We start from the raw sequence: 24,077 nt of genomic DNA, 5'->3' as shown, positions 1-24,077 counted from the left end.
AGGCTAGTGGGAATGTTCAAATCTGGTTCATACTGCATTTCCACTTCATTTCCTGTCTGTAAGCTGGGGTTTAAATAACGGAGGACTGGTAACCTGTGCCCAGAGATACAAGCTGAAAATCTCACAACAGTAATGTGGAGTTCATTTATTGAATTTTATTTTTTCTGTTGTTTATCCTCTCTGGAAATGGCTGACAAGGTTAATGGAGAATAAATGTAATTAAAAAAATTGATGTATGAGTCAAGTTATTTTTAGGGAAGAAAATCAGCTTGTTTTCATTCATTCATTATCTGTAAACGCTTTTCCAATTCAGGGTCACGGTGGGTCGAGAGCCTTCCCGGAATCACTGGGCACAAGGCAGGAACTCACCCTGGAGGGGGTGCCAGTCCTTCACAGGGCGACACACACTCACACATATGGACCATTTTTGAGTACCCAATCCACCTACCGAGAAAGGAAACCGGAGCACCCGGAGGAAACCCACACGAACAGGGGGGGTAACACACACCAAAGTCCTCACAGATAGTCATCTGGAGCGGGACTTGAACCTGCAACCTCCAGGTCCCTGGGGTTGTGTGACTGCTATTCTCCCTTCTGCGCCATCGTGCCACCTTCAGCTGGTTTTCAGACTAATTAAATATTATGTATATATGTATTATTAATACCTGTTGTTTTCTGTAGATAACAGCAGGTTGTAGAATAACAGAACCCGTGTAAACCAACACAGGTTGATTTGAGTTTATTTAAAATGATTTATCATGGAGCATTTAAAATGATTGAGCAATGTTAATATCCTAGATTTAAAGATGGCTAACTGGATAATAAGCCCATAAATTCCCCAACACAATGCCCAAGTGGTCCCCAGAACCCAGGACTTTGTTTTCCTGCATATTTTTGCATTGTTCCTGATCTCAGGCACAACATCAGCTCTTTACTAAACCCTGGGTGAGCTGACTCAGGAGAGAAAACAGGAAAAATACAGAAATGTGCAGAAAACTATGTTCTTTTAACTAGGTCTACATTCTGTTCTCATGCTTTTGTACTCAGAATTGGCTGATTCCAGCTTTAATTACTTTGAAATAAATAGTTTTCAAACGTGCAATAAATTATTAGACATTAATATGGAATTTAACCATTGCAGTTGATTTTATTCTTTTAAATAATAAGGTTGTTTTTTTGTTGCATAGATTATTAGATATATCTGTTCTCTACAGGGTTCAAACCCTGTTCCGGGTTACTGTCTATAGGAGTTCGGTGTAATCTCCCTGTGTCCACGTGGGCTTCCTCCCGCAGTCCAAAAACACATTACACATTAGTAGGTGGAGTGGCGACTCAAAAGTGTCTCTTGGTGTGTGTGAATGTGTGAGTGTGTGTAGCCCTGCGAAGGACTGGCGCCCCCTCCAGGGTGTGTTCTCGCCTTGCTCACAGAGATTCTGGGTAGGCTCCAAACCCAGCATGACCCTGAACTGGATAAGCCGTTACAAGCAATGAATGAGGTAAGATGAGTTGAAGTCCGCACAGACCACAGGCACAGCGCCCCCTATTGGTTTCATCAACATGTTCTTCAGCAGCCACCCAACCTGTCCTTGAAAATCTCCCAACAAACCCTGGTCAACACTGCTTAGCTTCAATGGATTTACATTTTCTGGTTTTCAGGGGTACAGCTGCGGGTACATTTATATTTACAGTCTAAAATATACATAAAAATATGTCTAAGAAACAGTAAATGTAACAATTTACAGGAGAATAATCACTACACAAGCCAAACCCTGATACAGTTGATAAAATTAATTAGTGTAATAATTAATGCAATCATAACACAGTATTATTTGAATAAATATTAATGATTCATAGGAATATTTATGTTTCATAATTTTTGTACTGTTTTGAAATCCACTGAAAGATTTTAGTGCCAGTGAAGCTGGTAATATGGAAGACATTTTTTTTAGTGTGCAATTACATTTAAATATCAAAGCAAAGCTTAAGCAATAGTTTTTTATTCTAGGACTAGGTATGTTTTTCCAGTTCGCACAGAGAAACAGACGCTCCCACCCCGAAACCGGCAAAAAGAGGCTCAGAAAACCTGGCCTGGAATCTATGAATGAGCTCCATGGGCTCTGAGATGGTGTAGAAAGACACAGAGTTCCCAGCAAAGTCAAGGTAGACTCCGATCCTCGTTGCCCTGACTGAGATGGGGAGGTCTTTGTCCATCTTGTTGTGCCATGCGGAGAACCCAGACTCTGAGCAGAGCAAGCTCCAGGAGCGGTCGTTATATCCCAGAAGGCTGTGCGAGTTCTTGCCTTTGCGGCTGATGCTCTTGTACGCGACACCGATGGAGAACTCCCCACTCCATTCCACCTCCCAGTAAAACCGCGCCCCACTCAGAGGCTCTGCACACAGGATCTGACAAAATCCGTCAAAACGCTCCGCATGCTCCGGGTAAAACTGCACTGCGCGCTTCCGCACCACTCTGCGGTTTCCCTCCGACAGAACCAACTCCTTATAGGCCGTGTTGGGGTTAAAGGTTAGCCTCACTGCATCTGTCCATCAGAAGGACATGTTATAATTAGGATTTTATATATAGGCTTTTTTTAAATCAAAACTGTTGTTAACACTGTCATTGGAGCTCTGTGGAGAACAATAAATTGTTTATATATGGTGTCAATATATTTTATGCACAGTTTCAATGACAACGGTAGCAACAATTTCTCAGCCAGTTTGTTTGTGTTCATTTCTTTGTTGTATGTGTGGGTTCTCTCACATCTGAGGAAGTCGGCTCTGGTTTTAGGTTCATGGTGATCAACTCTTGTGGGTGCTGCAGATAGGAATGGGAGGGTTTTAAGTTTTTCCATGGTTCTTTGCAAGGTTTTAAAGAGTATAGCTGTTACTTTGCAAATAAATATAATAATGATACATTTTGCTATCATTAGAGCATTAAGTTAACTCTGCTAATAATGAGAGTATCATTTTGTAATATAACTACAGTGAATGGAAGATTCAAAAACTCAGATAACACTAGCTTTAATCTGTTAGTATTAGATTTGATACCTGTACCTTTAAAACGACCTCCAGACCTTGGAATAAGCACGTAGACTGGGATGTCACTCACTGGTAAAAAAATAAAAAATTATATATATATATATATATATATATATATATATATATATAATTAGTGACCATATATAATCAAAATATTCCAGAACAACCTTAGCAAAACCTCCTTCCTCCATTATACATATGGACATATTATAGCATGTTGAGGTAAGGTCAAACTGACTTTTAAAAGCAGACCTAGTCTATAAATGCTAATGAACTAAACAAAAACCTGAATCACTGAGAACCAGCTAACATGCTATCTGCGCTAGTTTCAGTCACAGTAATTAGCACATGCTATTATATTTTAGCACCATTAGTCTTTTAAGGTAAGGTAGCTCTATTATATGAGATCCAAAGTATAAATAAAAATACCTTTTTTGGAAATGTTGCCTAGCTCTCGTTTGCAGATGTCGTCCAAATGTTCTTTAATATCAGTAGCAGTTTTGGTGACCTCACCGAAGGAGAACTCCGGGTTTATCAGGACTTTGGGCACCATTGGCTCGGGAGCTACAGATAAGGCTTGAAAATTCTATAGAGATCACAATTTTAATGTATTATTGCTAGCAATCTTTTTGAACCTGTTTAATCTGTTTTCAAATGTGGTATGGTAAATAGGTTTTTTTTTTTTTTATATGTGCACAGTTATAGATTTTTATTTAATTTTATTTATTTTTGGGTGAACTGGTGTGTTCTACTTTTTCGGTGGAGTAGCCAGGCCATGAATTATAGAGAACCCTGAGCTATATAGAAGGAGAATTGCGCCAACGGATGTCCAAATGCTTGGTGGCTCGAAATAGTTCCAGGAAACTCTAGGCAACCAATTTAAATGCATAGAGTCAAGGAGTGAAATTGCACATTTTTGGTCATTAGTCTTCAATTAATGCTTTGATTTACAACATTTCTACAGCACATCTGGTGTTACTTGCTTCGTATATACATTTTAGTCTACCGCTATATTATCCAAGTTAGAGGTATTTACATGTTGTTGATTGCGTAAGAAAAGTATGCTTTGCTTTTACACATTGTACAGTAGTCAGTGTCAAATATGGTTTCTGATATGTTAGAGGACGGAGATGTTCATAAATCTGTTAAGATTTGTTTTCTAACACAGTGGTCGTGTCTGTAATCCTATATGGACATAATTTTAAAGACTAATGTAAAATGATATCAGATTGAACAGAAAGTAAAGCCTTTGTCTAGAAATCTGCTATTAATTACTTCCTTTACTATGTAATCACAACAACAACTCTGTTCCTTACTTTTGTCTAATTTTATAGATACTATTGCAAAATAAATACTCATTTCAACTTTTGCATTTACAACTCTACAATCACTCACCCAGTTACATTTAACAAATACTTCCCCAGACAAACATCACGCTAGAATAATTTTTCTCTAATTTCCCAATGGAATAAATCATAAAATGACATTATAAGAAGGTCATTTCCAGGTTGTTCATTGTTATGCTTATACTTTACCCAAAGCCTGATTAACTGCTAACGTTCCCCAAATCTACTAATGTAGTGGGAAATCTGCTAGCATGCTTTAACAATTGGATATAGATGTGCTGAAAATGTGCTGAAAATATAAAGTATCACTCTTTAAATGTCTTCAACTTTAAATGCGCATCACATTTGCATCTGTTCTGCTGTAACTCTATGGCACTGTTGGTGTCTGCCGCTAACTTCCACGACAATTGATATGCTCCATGATCCGCCATTACAGCAACTCTCTCTCTCTCTCTATACAGCTCTGAGAGTATCAGTGGAAATGCCACACATGCTGCAAAAAGCATAATGCTTGGTTATTAGCTACAGACGATGGTCAAGCTAGTTTACAATAACTCTAGCAAAAAGGATGTGAAGGAGGATAAACACACAGCCCTCAAATCACAGCAGTATCTTAGCTACATAGATTTATAGAAAAATGGATAGCACACAGTATCATCACCAGTAAAATCCGTCTGTTATGCCATTGGATTGCAGACGTCTCTTCAAAACTATTGTCAATAACCATAAACACTGCATAATAGCTTAGCAACACACACACATACAAAAAATGTGCATAATAAGTAAAGCATAATAAGTGAGATATATTTAATGTAGGCACATTCAGTGTACTGTACCTGCAGAAAATGTATGTTATCCTCTGTTTCAAGTATCTGCCGTAACTCAGCGTCTCTTCTCTGTAGTTCCATGATTTCTTGCTCCAGTCGCTCGACATAGCCCTGGGCCTACACAAATATTAACACATTTACAAGACGGGGTCCTCCCCATCTTTTCTGTCTATTTAATATTCATTTAGGGCAATACAAATGAAACCATGCTTGGCCTATATCTATATGAATTAGGGCTATAGAATTATGATAATATGGGTTAAGTGTCTTGCCTGTGTCATGGCTGCCTGGAGGTTAGCCTGGATGAGCTGACAGATCTCAGCATGCCAACGCTCCACAGACTGTAACATCTCACTGAAGATCTTATCACTGGCAGCCTGGGCACGATGTGCATTTCCCTACGGCATAGGAGGCAGCAGAGGGCAGAATGTCAACTACACAGTACACATCCCAACAACCAGAGGCAGCAAAATGCAGAATTATAATTACAGAGTAGAGCCATGGGACAACAGAAAGCAACTTATTAATTTCATAATACACTGTCAGAAAATTTGTTGCTGTAGTGGTACATTTTGCTGTCTCTGTGGTGGTACCCTCAAGGGTACATTTTTGTACTTTTAATTAAGGAACATGATTGTACCTTATTCTATTATAATTGTAGATTTTAAAATTGTGATGATTTCATACACTTTATTTAATCTCCAGGATTTTTATTACGTTTTTATATTTGACACAGTTCTATAATAAAAACAACTATTGTAATGTACCTTTAGGGAATAAAGCTTGACCTTTAAACACTGTTTTACCGTTATATCGTTTGTACCTTTAGTGGCCAATAATGTACCTTAACCGTACATCTTTTCACATCCCAGCAGCCAGATTCTGGACAGAATTGTTCTTATACCTTTATTACTCTTTTACCCCAGGGTACATAAGCAGTCCTTGATAAAACAATAGTTTTATATGGATCTCACCTTCATAACCTCCACATTGTGTCTGAGCTCCTGAAGCTCTTTCATACGCTCCTGAATAATGTGCTGGGCTTCGGATTGGGTCACCACCAGCACTTTCTGAAAGGCAAGTGTTTAACAGAGATCAGATGGTAGCTTTCCTTCTACTGAGTATGCAGATTTTTTTCTAATTGTATTTGAGTATATTGTTCAAATAAATATTTAATTCATTCAAACATAATAACTATACAGTTATAAAAAAGTAAAACAAAAAATAACAGAGAATCATAAATATATCAAATACACTTTTGCTCAGTTTTCATAAAGTAAAACAATCAAAATTTAAATGTAAATTAAAAAATGTATAGAAATAAAAATAATATTTATACAACAATTTTAACATGAGAAATATAATGTAGAGTTATACTGTGTTATATAGTCCTTTGTTTGCAGTAAAATTGTGCTAGCTATTTTTTTTTAACAGCAAACCAAAAGGAACTGAAGAAAATGAATCCATAATGACCTGTTTCTCGGCTCGTTCCTCCTCTGCGCTGACCGTGTTGTGGCTGCGATGTTCTCTGACTGTACAGAGCACACAGATACACATCTGGTCTGAGCGACAGAACAGCTCTAGACCTTTCTCATGCTGAGGGCAGATCTTCCGGTCCAGGTGACCCGTCTCATCCACCAGTTTATGCCTCTTAAATGTGGCCGACTCATAGTGGGGCTTGACGTGAGTCTCGCAGTAATATGCCAAACACACCAGGCAGGATTTGATCGCTCGATTCCTGCGTCCAGTGCAGAAGTCACACAGAGCGTCTCTCTTCAGGTTCGGGAAGGGAGCGAGCTCAGGTAAAGGAGAGTGGGATTCGTGGTGGCTGACGCTTGGAACGTTTCGGCGCAAGACAGGGCGAGGGGTGAAGGTTGCCCTGCACTGCGGGCAGCTGTACACTCCAATGTGGTCGGACTGGTCCCAGTAGATCTTGATGCACTCCAGACAGAAGGTGTCTCCACAGGGGATGGAGACGGGGTCCCGCAGCCCCTCAGCACAAAGAGCACACAAGTAGGAGTCTGTCATTTTGTGCAAGCAAAAAAATTGAGAGGGTTGTCCAGAAAGCAGAAGATGGATTGTGATACAGTTGTCTGCAGAAATGCAGTAGACAGTATGAGTATGCCTTGGAGATGGACCAGTATTTATAGAGTTGGCATAGATTGTTGCTTCATGGGAAAAAGCCAAATGCATAAATACACACATCCTGAAGGTAAAGGTGACACAGTGTTTATATGCAAACAAAAGTGGGAATTCAGGTGAGTTCATGTTCATGACTGTTTATGGATCCCATATTCAAGAGAGTGTGGGATACCAGCATGGGAATGGTGAAGTGTATGGAAGCATTGAGGACAGAAAAACACAAGAGAAACTACAGTTGAAAACATGCTTTAAATTTAAGCAAAAATCCCGTATTAATATACTATAAACCTTCAGCATAGCAGATTTAATACTGACAATTGTAAATTCAAGAAGATGGGGTCACTGTTTATGGGTGTGATGGCGAAGAAGATAGTGTCATAGATGTGTTCCAGGGGAAGATGGTAGCCGTGGACGTCGTTAGACCTGTCTTTCATTTTTCAACAACGGTTCTGTCTCCAGAAAAGTTGGCTATCTTGACAGAATATGTACACGTACCGTTGCCAACCTGTAAAATGGAATTGTCCCGTATTTAGACGCTAAAAGATGCGTTTCGTTTGGAACCGATACGGGCACGTTTTATGTATTTTTGAGGTCACACTTATGTTTCAGACAGAAACACACAGCTCTCTCTCAGCCGGAGTGAGGGACAGATTCTCCACTGCTCCTAAACAGAGAACACACTTTCATTGGTCATCCCATTTATTTAGCCAATCAAAGGCCAAAGTTGACTGTCCACCATTCAGTGTGCAGCCAATGGACTCACAGTCCTTCTTACAGCGTTTTGTTTTTTTGCGGGGGTACAGAGTGCAGCAGGTCAGAGCTGAAACACTGGGAACTACAGCTCTGCTTTAGCTAGAACTAATGTTATCTTAGCTCTTTGTGGCTTTGCTTAATCTGTACCATGTCAAAAAAATTTGCTTTTATGAGGCAATTACCCCCTGGTTAAATCTTAGCCCCCTTAATCTCTAGTGACGGCCCTGAAGGTAACACAGTGTCATTGCTCAAGGGAAAGAAGATGGTGACAAAGAGTCAAGGGTTTGCTGAGCCCCGTGTCAGTACAAAACACAAGACACCATGCAGGTAGACCTTAGCATAACACACACAAACACATTTAACATGTCTCTGAGAAGCAAACAACATGATGGCCAAGGTAAGTGAACATAAAGCAAAATGAAACACTTGGCCTCCACCTCCACAGCCCCACATTCTGAAACATTGCAAGGTATAGGTTTATAATGTTTCTACACATAAATAAATGCCATAAGCAGACTGAAAAACTCAGACTTAAACTTAAACATGGGTTTGTTCTGAGCTAGTTAAAGCCTTTTATAGATAGAGTGCATGGCAACTAGCAATCACAGTAGTGTAGTCTATCAATTATGAAAGCATGAATACTTTTCTCAGCACATTGTAGAGTTTACATGATTTTTTTTTAGTTAAATGTATTTTGTCTGTGACCTCCAGTCTGCACTGTAACCAATGTCTGTACTGTGGTGTTTAAACTCAAATGTATTAAGGTCAGTGATAAAATCTCAAACTTTTACTGACCTATATCATCAGAGTAAAGCGATATCTTATATATTATGAATATTAATGACTGTAAATAATGAGAAAACAAAAGGCCCACAATCATAGCCCTGTGGAACACCTAAGTCCCATGTCATGTAACCATCTCAACCCTTGGTCTTAGTTATTTTGGTCAAGAATTTAAAAATATATATTTTACCTCTGTTGTGTACACTTCTGCATAAGTGTGATTGGTATTTGTGAGGAAGATGAATTGTCTGTGTTGGGGAAAACAAGGTAAAGGTGGATTGAATTGCAAACGTGTGCTTTATTTTGCTAAAGAAAAACAAGAAACATACATAATACATACATTGTTTGTGTTTTTTTTTTTTTACATTTTTTGAAAATGCATAACTAGTCTATAGTACCCGGCAGGTGCAAAGATAAGTGTAGGCCATCTCTCTTTTCTAGAAGCCTACAGTCTTACACCTTGACTCTGGTTCCAGCAGATAACCATAATGATAACCTCTCCAGCAATGATAACCTCTCCAGTATGTCATGAATATTTGAGAACAGATACAGAGCTTAGATTGGCATAAAGAATGTCTTTTATAGATAATAAAGTGTGTGAGGGTGTGAGGGATCCCTTATTTCAGTCTTCGTTTCTGGTTCAGCTGATTCAGAGAGGTCAGTGGTTTGAGAATATCGCATGCAGAATTCCAGTATATCAAAACCGGTGCATGTGTCAAATCACCCTGCACTCTCAGTGTTAAATCTCATCATAGCCACTATCATGAAGTCCTGAAATGAAACAAAAATATTATTTTATGTTGCTGAGCTATGCTATGTGACCACAATGAATGTAGCATACAGTGCAGGCTGATAATGACTGCAGTCCATGAGTGATCCTGAAATTAATTTGCACAATGGGGGCAGCACAGATGTTTTATGAAGCTGTAGACACTTCTGTGGTAGAGCCAGAGACCTCTGATGCATCTTCCACCTTCTTTCCAAAGAGCTGCATGATACAGCTACGGAACTAAAAGGAAGAGAGAGAGGTAATTTAACTGTTTAAAAAAATTATCCAAACACTATAAACATGGCAATTGGCAGTTCTTACTCTATAAATTAAATCCCAAGCTTTCTGGCAACTTAACAGATACTTGTCATTGCCTTCATGATTAGGTTCCAGAGAAAACAAACCTGTGCACAATTATACATGGCGTTCAAGTACTTCCACATGTGTTTGAATGTTAACTGAGCACCTGATATGTTCTAAGTCCTCACCTGGCGGTTCATGAAGACGTAAATGATGGGGTTGTAGATGGTAGCACTCTTGGCAAAGTAAGCGGGCAAAGCTGCTGCCAGTGGATGCCAGGCATAACCAGGGTTAAGGGCAGAGAAAGTGGCAAAAAAGGTGTATGGTCCCCAGCAAATAACAAAGGCAATGATCATCACTACCACCATCCTAGACACTTCCTTCTCTGCCTTTTGGGTGGATTCTGAATCCTTCTGTTGCTGGGCAACCTGTTGGAAAGGGAGGAGTTAAAGATCCTATGATGGACACAAGAATATACATGCTCTTAGTTCATCCAAACTTTTTAAATTTGAGGTAAGTTCTCATCCATAACTATGTTTTGGCCTAGAGCTGGATTACTGAAATACAGTTGGTGACCACCCTGCTCAAGTACATCCTTAGAAAAATCATGCTCTGAACCAGACAAAATTAAATTATTGTAAAATCCCTTTTATTATGTGACAGAGATCATGGTTTAACTAAATAACTTAAAGGATTAACTTGTCTGTGAATTACAGGCCAAGGATTCTATGTAGTTCCATTATGCTGCATTCTAACTTCCACATTTTATTTGAAATTGGAAATGGATTTCTTAATTTCTTCAGATGTCTGTGTGATTTACCTGGTGGATGGCACTCCAGACAAAGATGTAGCAGATGATAATGATGGAAAGAGGAAGAGCGCAGCAGGTGATCACAAGTGTGATCATGTAGGAGGCAACGTTTGGATCTTCGCTGCCACTGAACACATCAGGACCACAGGACGTCTTCAGACCATGAGGCCAGTACCTGAGACACAGTACAAAGAGAGGGATTTCAGTCCTGAATGCTTGTATGTTGTTTCTTCTAAGAAACAAATAATTTGAAAGACTTAAGAAATCTTTTCTAGTATTTAGGGCAGGTCTACCTGTAATGCCCAAGAGACAAAATAATGGGAAATAATTGTATTGAATCTCTAGTTTTATGTTGTTCTTCCTTAAATGAAACACAAATGTTTGTGTAGATACCTGCTCCAGCCAAAAACGGGAGGGGTGCACCAGATGATAGACCAAATCCAGGAGAAGATGATGCCCCCTGCTGCCCACTTCCCATCAAATTTGACATTACCAAATGGCTTGCATACGACCACCCAGCGCTCCCATGAGATTATAGTCAAAGACCACAGAGCTGTGATACCTGCAGTGAAGAGGGAGAGGAATAGTTACAAATTGGATTATTGGTTTGGCTGAAATCAGGTTCTTCCCAGTTTCTCAGTCAGTTCCTTCCAATCTAATACCTCTGGATCTGAGTAAATTTGGTGTAAAATACATTAACAGTCCTTGATTCTGACATTCTGTAAATACCTTCTTCAATTTTCTTCAGAATTTGCTACATCTGAATAAAAGAAAGATGAAAGATCAGCAGCAAGGGTAAGCCGTGATGTGTTTTGGTCTATAATATAGGGGGCCAGCCTGCGCTGCCAGCAAGGGACAACGACATTTAGGCACTGCTACTCCGGAAGACAGCAGTGAAGACTCAAAATCTCTGAATACTAAGAGGTAATTAGTGCCAACCAGATGCCCCTGGTAGTCCCTGCATTTAAGGCTGTGGCTATGGCAAAGTACACACCATTGTCACAGGTTTTTTTAGGGTTGACTGCTATGGTATTCTCAGTGTATCACTATTTAAAAGAGAAAAGAAATGAAAGAATAAGAAAAAAAAGGTTAACCGATGTTGACTCAACTTGAAGAGAAAATTAACACAACCTCTGAATTTTTTTTGTAAAATAAAACTATATATATTCTGTTCTCTCTCACTCTCTCTCGAGAGAAGTACTTCTGTATTGTTTTTCCATTTTGATTTGTATTTTTTGTCCTTCGTTTGTGCTAGTGGTTGGTGACTATTGTTCACACAAGGTTGCTGGTTCACAAAGGGCCATATGCATTAGTAGAGTCCTTCCCATGTGGTGCACTCACTGTTTCATTGGAACAAATCCAGCTAATGAGGTGTCCAAATCCCATCACATATCAGTGGATTAGGTAATACCTGATTAGTGCATGCACTCATGACCTCATTACATTACCGTGGATCAAAGTCTTAGTGCTCAACTCTTCACACATGTCAAGAAACATGATGATGATCTTACACCTACTGAAGGCTCAGGAACACTTCATGTCTTAAGCTTTGTATAATTACTGTTCAAAATGTCTGATACAGAAATAAACTGACTTTTCCTAGGCGTTCACATGGAAGAATAAACCCCAGTATCCCATATCAACCAACTTACCGCAAACAGACACTGTCCACCCTTCAATGATGCACAAGGGATGTCCCAGGACGAAGTAGCCAAAGATCTGGTTGACGACACTGATTGTGCTGGCAATAACTGTCTCCCCAAGATCTGCGACAGCCAGGTTTACCAGAATCCAGTTCAGAGGGTGTCGCAGCTTCTTAAACTTTGCTGTTGCTACAAGTACCAGACCGTTAGTGAAGACAGATGCTATAACAACGAATATCATCCATAGGGAAGCAACGTTGTAGACCCAGCGAGGTGCAATGTGATAGTTTGGACCCTCAAATGGATCTGTGAAAAGACATTATTTTGGTAAGACCTTTCAGTCATTCAAAGTCTACTGCTGAACTGATGAAGACAAAAAACAATTTATAGCACTGGGAAGGTTGTCACTATAATACAAAGCTAACTACTGACCTCTTGTATTGTTAGCATTAGTGTAAACAAATACACTTTCCCTTGTGCTATCTTCATTGTAGCGGCGGGCTGCAAATACTGGTTCGTTTGCATGAGTGGCCATTTCGGCTCTGAAAGAGGAGCTCTCCTAAAGCCTGAGAGCAAGGACAGGCCTGGACACTCCCTGGTGTCTTCTGACCCTCTGAATTTCTGATGATTGTTTGTAGATGCCTTCTTTGTCTTTTCTCTGCTGTTCAGTCTGTCTCTCAGTTGGAGGGTCTCTCCTTGGCTCAGATGATGTGTTGTGGTGTGTGTCTTCTTCTCTCTTTTATACTCACCCCACCAGCTTTAACACCCAAAACCTGTTAGTACAGAGAATACAACGCAGTCTCAGCCACAAAGGATATGGGCCACCTTCCGGGATCCCTGGATTATCTGCCGAAAACCTCCAACTGAATAAATTACATGCTAGAAAGAATTAAGTAAGCCACCAGGAGGAGTCCTGGCCTGAATGATTGTGCCACTGGCTTAAAACACATCTGTCAAAAACATTTTATTTCTCTAAGCTTTTTCGAGGGCTTCCAGACTAAAAGGATAACAAGATTATTGATTAGACTTCACTAGCCAATTTTCTCATGTGGGTCCCACGTGTGTTGTAAATGGGATTTTGAGATTTTTTTTCAACTACACTACTAACACAATAACGAGTGAAAGGAACTCGGTGACATTTAGTATGATATCATTAGTATATATCTCTGGTTTTAAATTTACAGAATTACAACCACAATTGCAACCACAAAATAAAAAGTTCAAACTGTTTTTTTCAAGACTGCTTACAGTTTTATACTGAATGTTTGCAAACCTGAATTACTTATTCCCTAAATAAAAGAAGACCTTTCATGAGTTCTGTGCTTGTTGTTCAAACAGGATATTTTTGAGAATAAATATCTTGAAGGAGTGTCGCAGTCACACAGCTCCAGGGACCTGGAGGTTGTGGGTTCAAGTCCTGCTCCGGGTGACTGTCTGTAAGCAGTGTTCTCCTCGTGTCTGTGTGGGTTTCCTCTGGGTCCTCCGGTTTCCTCCCGTGCTTCAAAAATACACATGGGTAGGTGGGTTGGCGGCTCAAAAGTACCCATAGGTGTGAGTGTGAGTAAATGTGTGAGTCTGTGTCACCCTGTGAAGGACTTCCGCCCCTCCAGAGTGTGTTCCCACTCTGTGCCCAGTGATTCCGGGTAGGCTCCGGACCCACCTGGATAAGAGGTTACAGACACTGAATGAATGAATGAATATCTTGAAAGTCACTGCCTACATTATTGACGCGTCAGAGTTGTAACACTTTAGAAATAAAGCCACACACAATTTCTAAAATCTGTAAACACCTGTAACACAAACACTCCTGTTTACAGAGTTCCAATCTCAGAAGCAGAATCAACATATCAGCATCTATAAATGAACTCTAAATATAGATATATTTAAATAAACAAATGGATGATATTCTCACAGCTCTCAAATTATTGTTGCTGGTTTTGTGCTGAATATAAGCATATGTAATATACTAGAGTTTTTTTTAGGAAGAAATGTTTAAAAATCTCAAGGCATGTCAGACAAGTTCAGAACAATCTGAGAGACCTCAGACTTCAGTGTTCTTGAAAATTAAAGCAGCTTGCAACTAGAACTCTATAGTATTGAGGATTATTTAAAAAAAATCATGCACACATTCACAAATGTTTTCATATTAATTTAATAAAACAAGATTATATGTATGTATTTATAGAATAAGTTGTAATTATAAATAGAAATTGTAATTGTAAAGGGGGGAAAAAGCAATTAATTTAAGCAGATTTTACTGTAGTAATTTTGCAGCACTTTTATTGGTCCATTAATTCATTTTTCAAGATAAACTTGAAGGAAACGAATGGTCAAAAATAGGGATACATTTTTTTTTGTTCTGATGGCAATTAGCTCTTAACCTAAACTGTGACAAATCCTGGAATATAACTTTCACTCAAGCCAAGATTGCTGGATTTCCTAAATCCTGAGACTGATCCTTGATTTTCTTTGCAATTGAGTTTTGAACAGATGGCTTTGCAATTGGATAGAGTGATACTAGCAAGTCTTGTAAAATGCTGTGGATTTAGTCTCTACAATATTTGTGGTAAAAATCTTTTTGACATAAGGAGCACCATTTTAACACTGCTCACTCATGATTTGCTCCAACTGAAATTTTCTGCCAATTGAGAGATTTCCTTTTTATTCTAAATTTTATTTATTTGTTTATTTATTTATTAGTGATCTAGATTTTAAGGTATTTTTAAACTGTGGATCTTTTAGGCTTCTTTAGATGATGGTGTTCCATGAGTGATTATCTAATGCTAGTCATTTTAACCAAGAAGTGTTATAATATAGTAAGTCAACAGCACTGATCTGGTTCAAGAAAGAGTTGCGGGTTAGTTTAAGAGAGGATTATAACAGGATGTAGTTCTTTTCAGTTTTAACGTTACAGTGGGTGCACAAATGTAGCCATGACCGTTCATACAAGACATTTAATTTACATAGTAAAACCCTAATGGCATTCCACTCCTCTCCAAATATATGTATTATATATTATCAACAGTTTTACTTACTAAACATGCGTCTATAAAAATGAATAACCTTTGTGTCCATTGTCCTGCTCTGGCTAATTAACTTGTGGCTCATTAGCTGAGCCTGTACAGACAAATCCTGGCAGAAAGAAATGTTTTAGACAGGTTTGTTTTAAAGCCACTGACACATTCCTCAAAGCCAAGAGCCTTCCTGCCGGCTTTCTTAATTGTTCCTAATTTATTCCAGTTATTAAACAAGTGGCTAATCCCTGGGAGAGTAACTTGTGGGAATCTATTCTGGAGAAACTAACGTCAATGTGGCAGGTTCTGGATGGTAAATCTGGAGGACAAGTATAAAACCAAGGCTCTGAGAGAGGACAAGACTCTTTCAGAGTGTTTAGTACACGTCTCAAAAAGGCCCTGGTTGCTGTCCACTGTCCAGTGAGGAAGCCGTGACAGATTGTTTTATAACTTGAATTCTTACAGCACAAATGGTGAGTAAACAGTTCTATGAAAAATCTCCCTTTGTGCTAATATTTCATAATATTTAAGTCAATTATTTAGAAAACACAGTAAAAAAACATTTAGAATAACAATATCAAAACAATTGAATTTATCATTGTACTCAATGTTCAAGGGTGTTTTTCCCCCAATTTTTGTAAAGATATGTGTAACTTTAAAAGCATCTTGGAAAGGATTGGCAACAAAATCTGTTTTGAAAACTTTTGCTACTGATTCTGATTTTTGTTGACCTCAACTACAATAACATTCTTACTACTTACTTATTTTCTTTGTACATTTTATTCTTTGTATTTTCAGATCTGTTGGAAGGTGTAGACCAAGAGTACCCCCACTTCATGTCTAGTATGGCTAAACGTTTGTGGTGGGTTAAAGGCCAACACCCAAAAACAAATCACAAATACATAAGGTAGGAAAGTCTTAAATTATGTTCTGTTAATAAATGGGAAAATAAAACAAATTTCTTGTTCTAAAATATTTAAAACACTGATTTAAAAGAAAATAATGCAGACAATATATATTACATAAACATAGGTTCATCCTTTGGATGAGATTTTGTGGTTGCCATGAGAAATGGCCTCAATGTCATTGTGGATGAGGCTCTATGGGCTTGTTCCTGTGTCTTTACAGTGATTTCTTAATGATCTGAAGATGTAAGAGTCACACAGTGCAAGTAATCTGAGGTGCACACAGTGCAAGTAATCTCAAAAGGATTTTTACGCCTTGCAGAATAAATGTACTCAGCACCACCTACAGTGCTAAGGTGGAGTTTGGGTAAGATTTCTGGTAAGACAATATTTGTGAACTGTACTTTTAAGTAGGCCTTGTATATGTATTGATTCAAACAGAAAAAACCCACATCATGCCCATTAATGGAGACTGAAGGTTTATTTTGTAACCATGTGTGTTATGTCACATCACGTTTTGAATGACAATACAAGGATAAATTCATGGATTCATGTATTCAGTGCTGTGGAGTCACTCATCCATCTTAAGGTACACTGATTTTTTTTCTCTAGCAGATCAAAATGAAAATGATTGCTTAAAATAAAATATAGACTGGGACTAATGTTGTTTGTTAAAAGTGCTGAATGAATCCAGCAAACCTATGAGGGACAACTATTTAATTTTAACATCCGAGAAACTCAGAAAGCTAACAAAACATTAATCATTGCTAAAGCTAATGAAGTAGGGGCTCTTTGAGGGATTAGCACACAGCCAGCAAATGCTATATATATCTGTTACTCACAGGTCAAGAGACCCAAGAAAGAAGGTGGGTTGTGGGGAGGTAGTACGGTTCTTGTATTCCTCTCCTGAAACTAGTGCTATTTATCTTAGGCGCTTTACTTGGTTACTTGCACTTGGTTTTATGCTAAGAGTCAAGCAAAGATTGCTTGTTTAAAACTGCTTGCTCTGTATCTAGCTAGTGTTTTTGTTTAAAAAAAAAAAAAGAGGATCAAGACCTATTTACTATGTGGAATACCTGCCAGTATAGGACTCAAATGACAATAAAAGATGGCCATGTGATGATTGTATTTGACACGTCAAGGGTTTGCACTATTTCTAGCTCCACTTATATGTTCTTATTCTTAGCACATGACCAATAAGGCTCAACAAATTCAAGTTCAGGAAGCTATATACAGTGAGTGTTTGGTGGCCTTCTATTTTCTCACCTGCCTACATCTGAATGAACTACAAAATTATTAGCATTTTATTGTTGTCCTTTTCAAAATCACATCCAGATGAACTAAACCGCAAAAAAGTATCAGTTCTTATGCCCATAGATTATATCATGATTATGTCATTGTGTGTATCAACATTAATGTAGAACAGCATTTAAAGATGAGGAAAAAAGACAGAATGCAGATATAAATTGCAAATATTGAATTTATATTGCTACAGAATTTAAAACAACAAAAACATGAAATATATATATAGTTTTTTTTTTCTTTTTTTTATATGCATATCTAATCTACATGTGAAAAGAAAATTACAGAAAGGAGATCTCTCTGAAACTCTTGGTTCGATGAAGGCTGCCGTTAACCCACCCATGTTTGAGATTAAGCCGTTTTAAAGTTTAGTCTGTGGATTTCTTCTCAGTGCATTTTACTGAAAAGGAAATCAGTGTTGGGTGAATTTTTTAGCTGAGAAATGTACAGTGTGAGGTCAGTTTAAATATGAAAGTTATCACTCAGCACTCAGGTTTAATCTCCAGTCAGACTTAAATAGTTGAGGAGTTATACAGAGTTGTTAATGGGAATAAAAATACAAACATCAAACAAATGTCTTTGTAGGGTTGGTAGAAGGGGTCCAGTAGCAGAGATGAGTGGTTTGTGAATAGTTCATGCTCCTAAACAACCCATACAGGAACACATCTGAGTATGTGTCAGAACAGGCTGCACTCTTAATGGTAAATCTCATCATAGTCGCTATCGTGAAGTCTTGAAATTAAATAAAAATATTCCTTTATGCTGCTGCTATGTTAAGTGACCATAATGAATGTAGCATACAGTGCAAGACAATGACTGCAGTCCATGAGTGATGCTGAAATGTTTTTGCTCCATAAAGGGCATCATAGATTTTCACAGTTTTATGAAGCTGTAGACACTTCTGTGGTGGAGCCAGAGACCTCCGATGCATCTTCCACCTTCTTTCCAAACAGCTGCATGATACAGCTACGGAACTGCAAGGCCAGAGAAAGATCACCACATTAAGGTTCATAGATCCAAAGACCCTTTAGAAATATTTACATTTAAGTAAGGGTAGGAAGTAAGATCTGCAAATGATTTGAGTTACAGTCAGACTGAAGATTTTTTATTTATTATTTATTTATTTATTTATTTATTTATTTTTGTGGGTTTGTATGAATGGTTCAGAGCTGATGCATGATACCTCAAGATAATTCACAAAAGTAAGAGAAAAAAAATGATTCACAGGAGTATTGTGATTCTTTTGAAAGATTTTGAGTCAATTCAGGGAACCCGTTAAATTCCCTAAAATTAATGACGAGTTAAAGAGTGTCAAAAATTGTCTCACCTGGCGGTTCATGAAGACGTAAATGATAGGGTTGTAGATGGTAGCACTCTTGGCAAAGTAAGCGGGCATAGCTGCTGCCAGTGGATGCCAGGCATAACCAGGATTAATGGCAGAGAATGTGGCAAAAGAGGCATAAGGTCCCCAGCACAGTATAAAGGCCAAGATCATCACTACCACCATCCTAGACACTTCCTTCTCTGCCTTTTGGGTGGACTCTGAATCCTTCTGTTGTTGAGCAACCTGTTAGGGAGGTAAGGAGTTTGATAACCATAAGACAGCCAGCCATGTTACACAAGCCTAATGAAAAGCACTTAATTTACGACCTACAAGGAACGATGATGTATGCATGAGATACCTGGTGAATTGCATTCCAGACAAAGATGTAGCAGATGATAATGATGGCTAGAGGAAGAATACAGCAGGTAAGCATAAGTGTGATCATGTAGGAGGCCACACCTGGATCCTCGCTGCCACTGAACACATCAGGACCACAGGAGGTCTTCAGACCATGAGGCCAGTATCTAAGGCAGAGATAAAGCAAGGAGATGGAGAAAAAATTGCATCGAGTCTGTGATTTAATTTTGGTCTTTCTCAAATATATCATGAGGTTTTGTGTAGATACCTGCTCCAGCCAAAAATAGGAGGGGTGCACCAGATGATAGACCAAACCCAGGAGAAGATGATGCCCCCTGCTGCCCACTTCCCATCAAATTTGACATTACCAAATGGCTTGCATACGACCACCCAGCGCTCCCATGAGATTATAGTCAAAGACCACAGAGCTGTGATACCTGCAGTGAAGAGGGAGGGAAAATATAAAAGTAAATGGAGGGGCTGATAAAGAACAAAGATGCAGACATTTACAGGTGCTGGACATAAAATTAGAATATCATTAAAAATGTATTTATTTCAGTAATTCAATTCAAAAAGTGAAACTTGTATATTATACTCATTCATTACACACAGACTGATATATTTCAAGTGTTTATTTCTTTTAATTTGATGATTATAACTGACAACTAATGAAAACCCCAATCTCAGTTTCTCAGAAAATTAGAATATTGTGAAAAGGTTCAATATTGAGGACACCTGGTGCCACACACTAATCAGCTAATTAACTCAAAACACCTGCAAAGGCCTTTAAATGGTCTCTCAGTCTAGTTCTGTAGGCTCCACAATCATGGGGAAGACTGCTGACTTGACAGTTGTCCAAAAGATGACCATTGACACCTTACACAAGCAGGGCAAGACACAAAAGGTCATCGTTAAAGAGGTTGGGTGTTCACAGAGCTCTGTGTCCAAGCTCATTAATAGAGAGGCGAAGGGAAGGAAAAGATGTGGTTGAAAAATGTGTACAAATAATAGACATAACCGCACCCTGGAGAGGATTGTGAAACAAAACCCATTCAAAAATGTGGGAGAGATTCACAATGACTGGACTGCAGCTGGAGTCAGTGCTTCAAGATTCACCACGCACAGACGTCTGCAAAACATGGGTTTCAGCGTCGCATTTCTTGTGTCAAGCCACTCTTGAACAAGAGACAGCAGCGTCTGAAGTGTCTCGCCTTCAAAAAAGGATTGGACTGCTGCTGAGTGGTCCAAAGTTATGTTCTCTGATCAAAGTCAATTTTGCATTTCCTTTGGAAATCAAAGGTCCCAGAGTCTGGTAGTCTTGGTCCACTGTGTTTTCTCAGGTCCAAGGTCAACGCAGTCGTCTACCAGGAAGTTTTAGAACACTTCATGCTTCCTGCTGCTGACCAACTTTATGGAGATGCAGATTTAATTTTCCCACAGGACTTGACATCTGCACACAGTGCCAAAGCTATCAGTACCTGGTTTAAGGACCATGGTCTCCCTGTTCTTAATTGGCCAGTGAAATCACCTGACCTTAACCCCATAGAAAATCTATGGGGTATTGTGAAGAGGAAGATGTAATACACCAGACCCAAAAATGCAAAAGAGCTGAAGGTCACTATCAGAGCAACCTGGGCTCTCATAACACCTGAGCAGTGCCACAGACTGATCGACTCGCCTCATTGCTGCAGTAATTCAGGCAAAATGAGACCCTACTGAGTATTGAGTTCTGTACGTGCTCATACTTTAATGTTCATACTTTTCAGTTGGCCAGCATTTCTAAAGATCCTTTTTTTTTGTATTGGCCTTAAGTAATATTGGACATTTCTGAGATACTGAATTTGGGGTTTTCATTAGTTGTCAGTTATAATCATCAAATTAAAAGAAATAAACACTTGAAATATATCAGTCTGTGTGTAATGAATGAGTATAATATACAAATTTCACTTTTTGAATGGAATTACTGAAATAAATCAACTTTTTCATGATATTCTAATTTTATGACCAGCACCTGTATAATGGTTTGAAAGCAGGTCTCAAGAAGGCTCTTGTTTTGAGCCCCTGTTGGCACAGAGCATTTACAGTTAAAAAGTGCAACTGATGGATAGCAGTTGCTGTAGGTTACTGCAGGGTGTCTAGATCTCTAAGAAAAGTTTGTCCAAATCCCATCACAGATCAGTGAATTATCTCTGGATTAATTCAAACACATTTACTGACCACATAACATGAGGTTGGATCAAGCTTAGTGCTAACAAACTCTTGTTATGAGCAGATGTGAATTTCTTGAATTTCCCCTGGGGATCAATAAAGTATCTATCTATCTATCTATCTATCTAGATGTATGGAAATATATTTAATACATTTCACACTTTTCATATGACGTCGGTCTCAGCAGTCAACCCAAGCAATAAACAAACTTTATTTAACTGCAGTCTACTTACCACACACAGACACAGTCCACCCTTCAAAGATGCACATGGGATGACCCAGGATAAAATAGCCAAAGATCTGATTGATGACGCTGATTGTGCTTGCAAAAACTGTCTCCCCAAGATCTGCGATTGCCAGGTTTACTAGAATCCAGTTCAGAGGGTGTCGCAGCTTCTTAAACTTTGCCGTAGCTATGATTACCAAACTGTTTGTGAAGACAGATGCAATGACGACAATGATCATCCATACAGAAGCAACGTGGTAGACCCAGCGGGGTGCAATGTGATAGTTTGGACCCTCAAATGGATCTGTGAAAAGAAGCACAAGTAATATTTATAGAAAAGATATTAAAGACATTGTGGTGTGCCTGCTGGAGAACTGACATGAAATTTCCTCTATCATTGAGCACCAAAGCTATAGTTTTGGTCATTTATATCAAGAAATGCTTCACTCACCTTTTGTGTTGTTAGCATTTGTGTAAACAAATGCACTGTCCCTTGTGGATTCGTCGCTGTAGCGCCTTGGGGCAAATACAGGCTCATTAAAAGCCATTTTGCTACTGAGAGAGGACCTCTCTAAAAGTCTGAGTGTAAGGAGTGTATCTTCTGCCTATCTGTGCTGTTTTAATGACTCAGTGCCTACGATTGTCTAATAGTTCCTGTTTAGGTTGTCCCTCCTTTCCTCTTTAGTGAACTGCTCAGGTTGTGCTTGATCTTTGATCCAGGTGACATGTCTTTAACTGGCCCCAAGTCTCACTTTTATAGTCACCCCACCTAAACTAACACCTAAAACCTAGCAACTCTCCAAGAGAAATGCCATGTCAGTCACCGGATGCGTGCAGCTTTCCGGGATTCATGGATTATCGGCTAAAAAGCTCCAGTTGAATAAATAATATGCCCAGTTCAATTAAGAAATCCAGCTAGAAGAGTGCTGGCTTTACCCGGTGTGTTAAAGGTTTACAACACAGATCTGTCAGAAGCATTTTATTCAACAAGGGCTATTTTTTTATACTAGGTAAACATAAAAAAATAAATCTGTTTCACTGTGGTCACCGTAACATAGCGTGTGAGCTTTATTGAACAAAACATGGTAAATCATGGTAACTGATCAAGCATCTGACTTATGATTAGATGCTACTGATCTTAGTAATTATGGTACCAAATTTCGGTGCAATTTGTCTTGATGTCACGAAGAGTCTTGTTTATTTCAATTATATTATATTATATATTATATTATAGTTTATTTCAGTTATTTTATCAGCAAGGGAGCAAGCTCAGATTACTGTATTTCAGTCATCTGCAGTATGATCAGTCTTATAATGGTTAGGAAAACCAAAAGCAACCACTTTGACTTACGTGAACGTATCAGTGCCTTAAAACTAAGATCTTAAACTACAGTATTATGTTAGAGGGTTTTCCATCATAGAGAAAACCTAATTAACCAAGCTAAGAAACATTTATGGATTCCAATTATATCTGAGATTTCACCATAGCCTTATTTTTGGGTTGCGCCCAGGAATGTATTATTCATTTCATTCAGTTTCTTAGCTTTATTTAAGTTTAATTTGATGTACTTTCCATTTTCCTGGTTGTTAATGGTTACTTAATGCACAGCAGATCAGGAGGCAGTGGCACAGGGAAAATGCCATGATGATAATCTGGGATTGTCACACCTTCTGTTTTGGTTAATTCTGTTATCTGTAATACCCTGGTGACCAGGATTCCATCTGATCCAGGTCAATCAGCATGTAATTGGGTTTTCTTTAAGCTCTTAAAGCTCTGTCACAGTGGAGCTCATTTGGGTAGAGACGTCCTCATGGTTTTTCAACCTAGGGCAAGGTCTCAGGGATAATTTGTGGGCAGCACGGTGGCTTAGTGGTTAGCACGTTCGCCTCTCGTTCGTCTTGGGTTCAAGTCCCACCTGGGTGTAGTTTCCATGTTCTCCCAGAGTCTGCATGGGTTTCCTCCGGGGTCTCCGGTTTCCTCTCACAGTCCAAAAACATGGAGGGTAGGTGAATTGGCTTCTGTAATAAAAATGTCCTGGTGTGTGAATGAATGAGTGTGTATGTGAATAAATGTCTAAGTGTGAGTGAATGTGTGTGCCCAGATATGGATTGGCACTCTGTCCTGGGTGAAAGCCTAGTGCCCGATGCAGTTCTCCAGGTGGACGGTCGTTCCTGGTCGAGAGTACGCTGTGCGCGTTTGGCTCCTGCTTCTCGCCAGTGTCTGTGTGGATTGAGTGTTCTGAGCGTTCTGAGCATTGTGGATTGTAAAGCGTCCTTGGGTGTCTAAATAGGCGCTATGTAAGTGTAAAGATAAATAGATAATGTAAA

The 24,077-nt window shown here is 38.9% G+C and overlaps 3 protein-coding genes across 3 annotated transcripts; all 3 read right to left on the bottom strand.

Moving 5' to 3' along the window:
* Positions 1-1,996: 1,996 nt before the first annotated feature.
* ftr84 (finTRIM family, member 84) lies at positions 1,997-7,308 on the bottom strand. The gene is made up of 8 exons (XM_066659133.1): positions 6,686-7,308; positions 6,187-6,282; positions 5,485-5,610; positions 5,222-5,329; positions 3,469-3,625; positions 3,055-3,108; positions 2,762-2,815; positions 1,997-2,540 (listed from the first exon to the last, which is right to left on the bottom strand). Exons 1-8 carry the CDS (start codon positions 7,238-7,240, stop codon positions 2,008-2,010), a joined length of 1,683 nt encoding a protein of 560 aa, XP_066515230.1. The 5' UTR covers positions 7,241-7,308; the 3' UTR covers positions 1,997-2,007.
* Positions 7,309-9,806: 2,498 nt separating this feature from the next.
* Positions 9,807-12,948, bottom strand: LOC136684349 (green-sensitive opsin-2-like). The gene is made up of 6 exons (XM_066659148.1): positions 12,846-12,948; positions 12,423-12,719; positions 11,164-11,332; positions 10,780-10,945; positions 10,148-10,387; positions 9,807-9,899 (listed from the first exon to the last, which is right to left on the bottom strand). Exons 1-6 carry the CDS (start codon positions 12,946-12,948, stop codon positions 9,807-9,809), a joined length of 1,068 nt encoding a protein of 355 aa, XP_066515245.1.
* Positions 12,949-18,225: 5,277 nt separating this feature from the next.
* On the bottom strand, positions 18,226-22,297 carry LOC136684333 (green-sensitive opsin-2). The gene is made up of 6 exons (XM_066659147.1): positions 22,201-22,297; positions 21,757-22,053; positions 19,584-19,752; positions 19,317-19,482; positions 18,962-19,201; positions 18,226-18,608 (listed from the first exon to the last, which is right to left on the bottom strand). Exons 1-6 carry the CDS (start codon positions 22,295-22,297, stop codon positions 18,516-18,518), a joined length of 1,062 nt encoding a protein of 353 aa, XP_066515244.1. The 3' UTR covers positions 18,226-18,515.
* Positions 22,298-24,077: the final 1,780 nt, after the last annotated feature.

The sequence above is a fragment of the Hoplias malabaricus genome, chromosome 2 (genome assembly GCF_029633855.1).
Source record: "Hoplias malabaricus isolate fHopMal1 chromosome 2, fHopMal1.hap1, whole genome shotgun sequence".
In the NCBI taxonomy this organism is placed as follows: Eukaryota; Metazoa; Chordata; class Actinopteri; order Characiformes; family Erythrinidae; genus Hoplias; species Hoplias malabaricus.
This window is presented reverse-complemented; position numbering and strand designations above follow the sequence as displayed.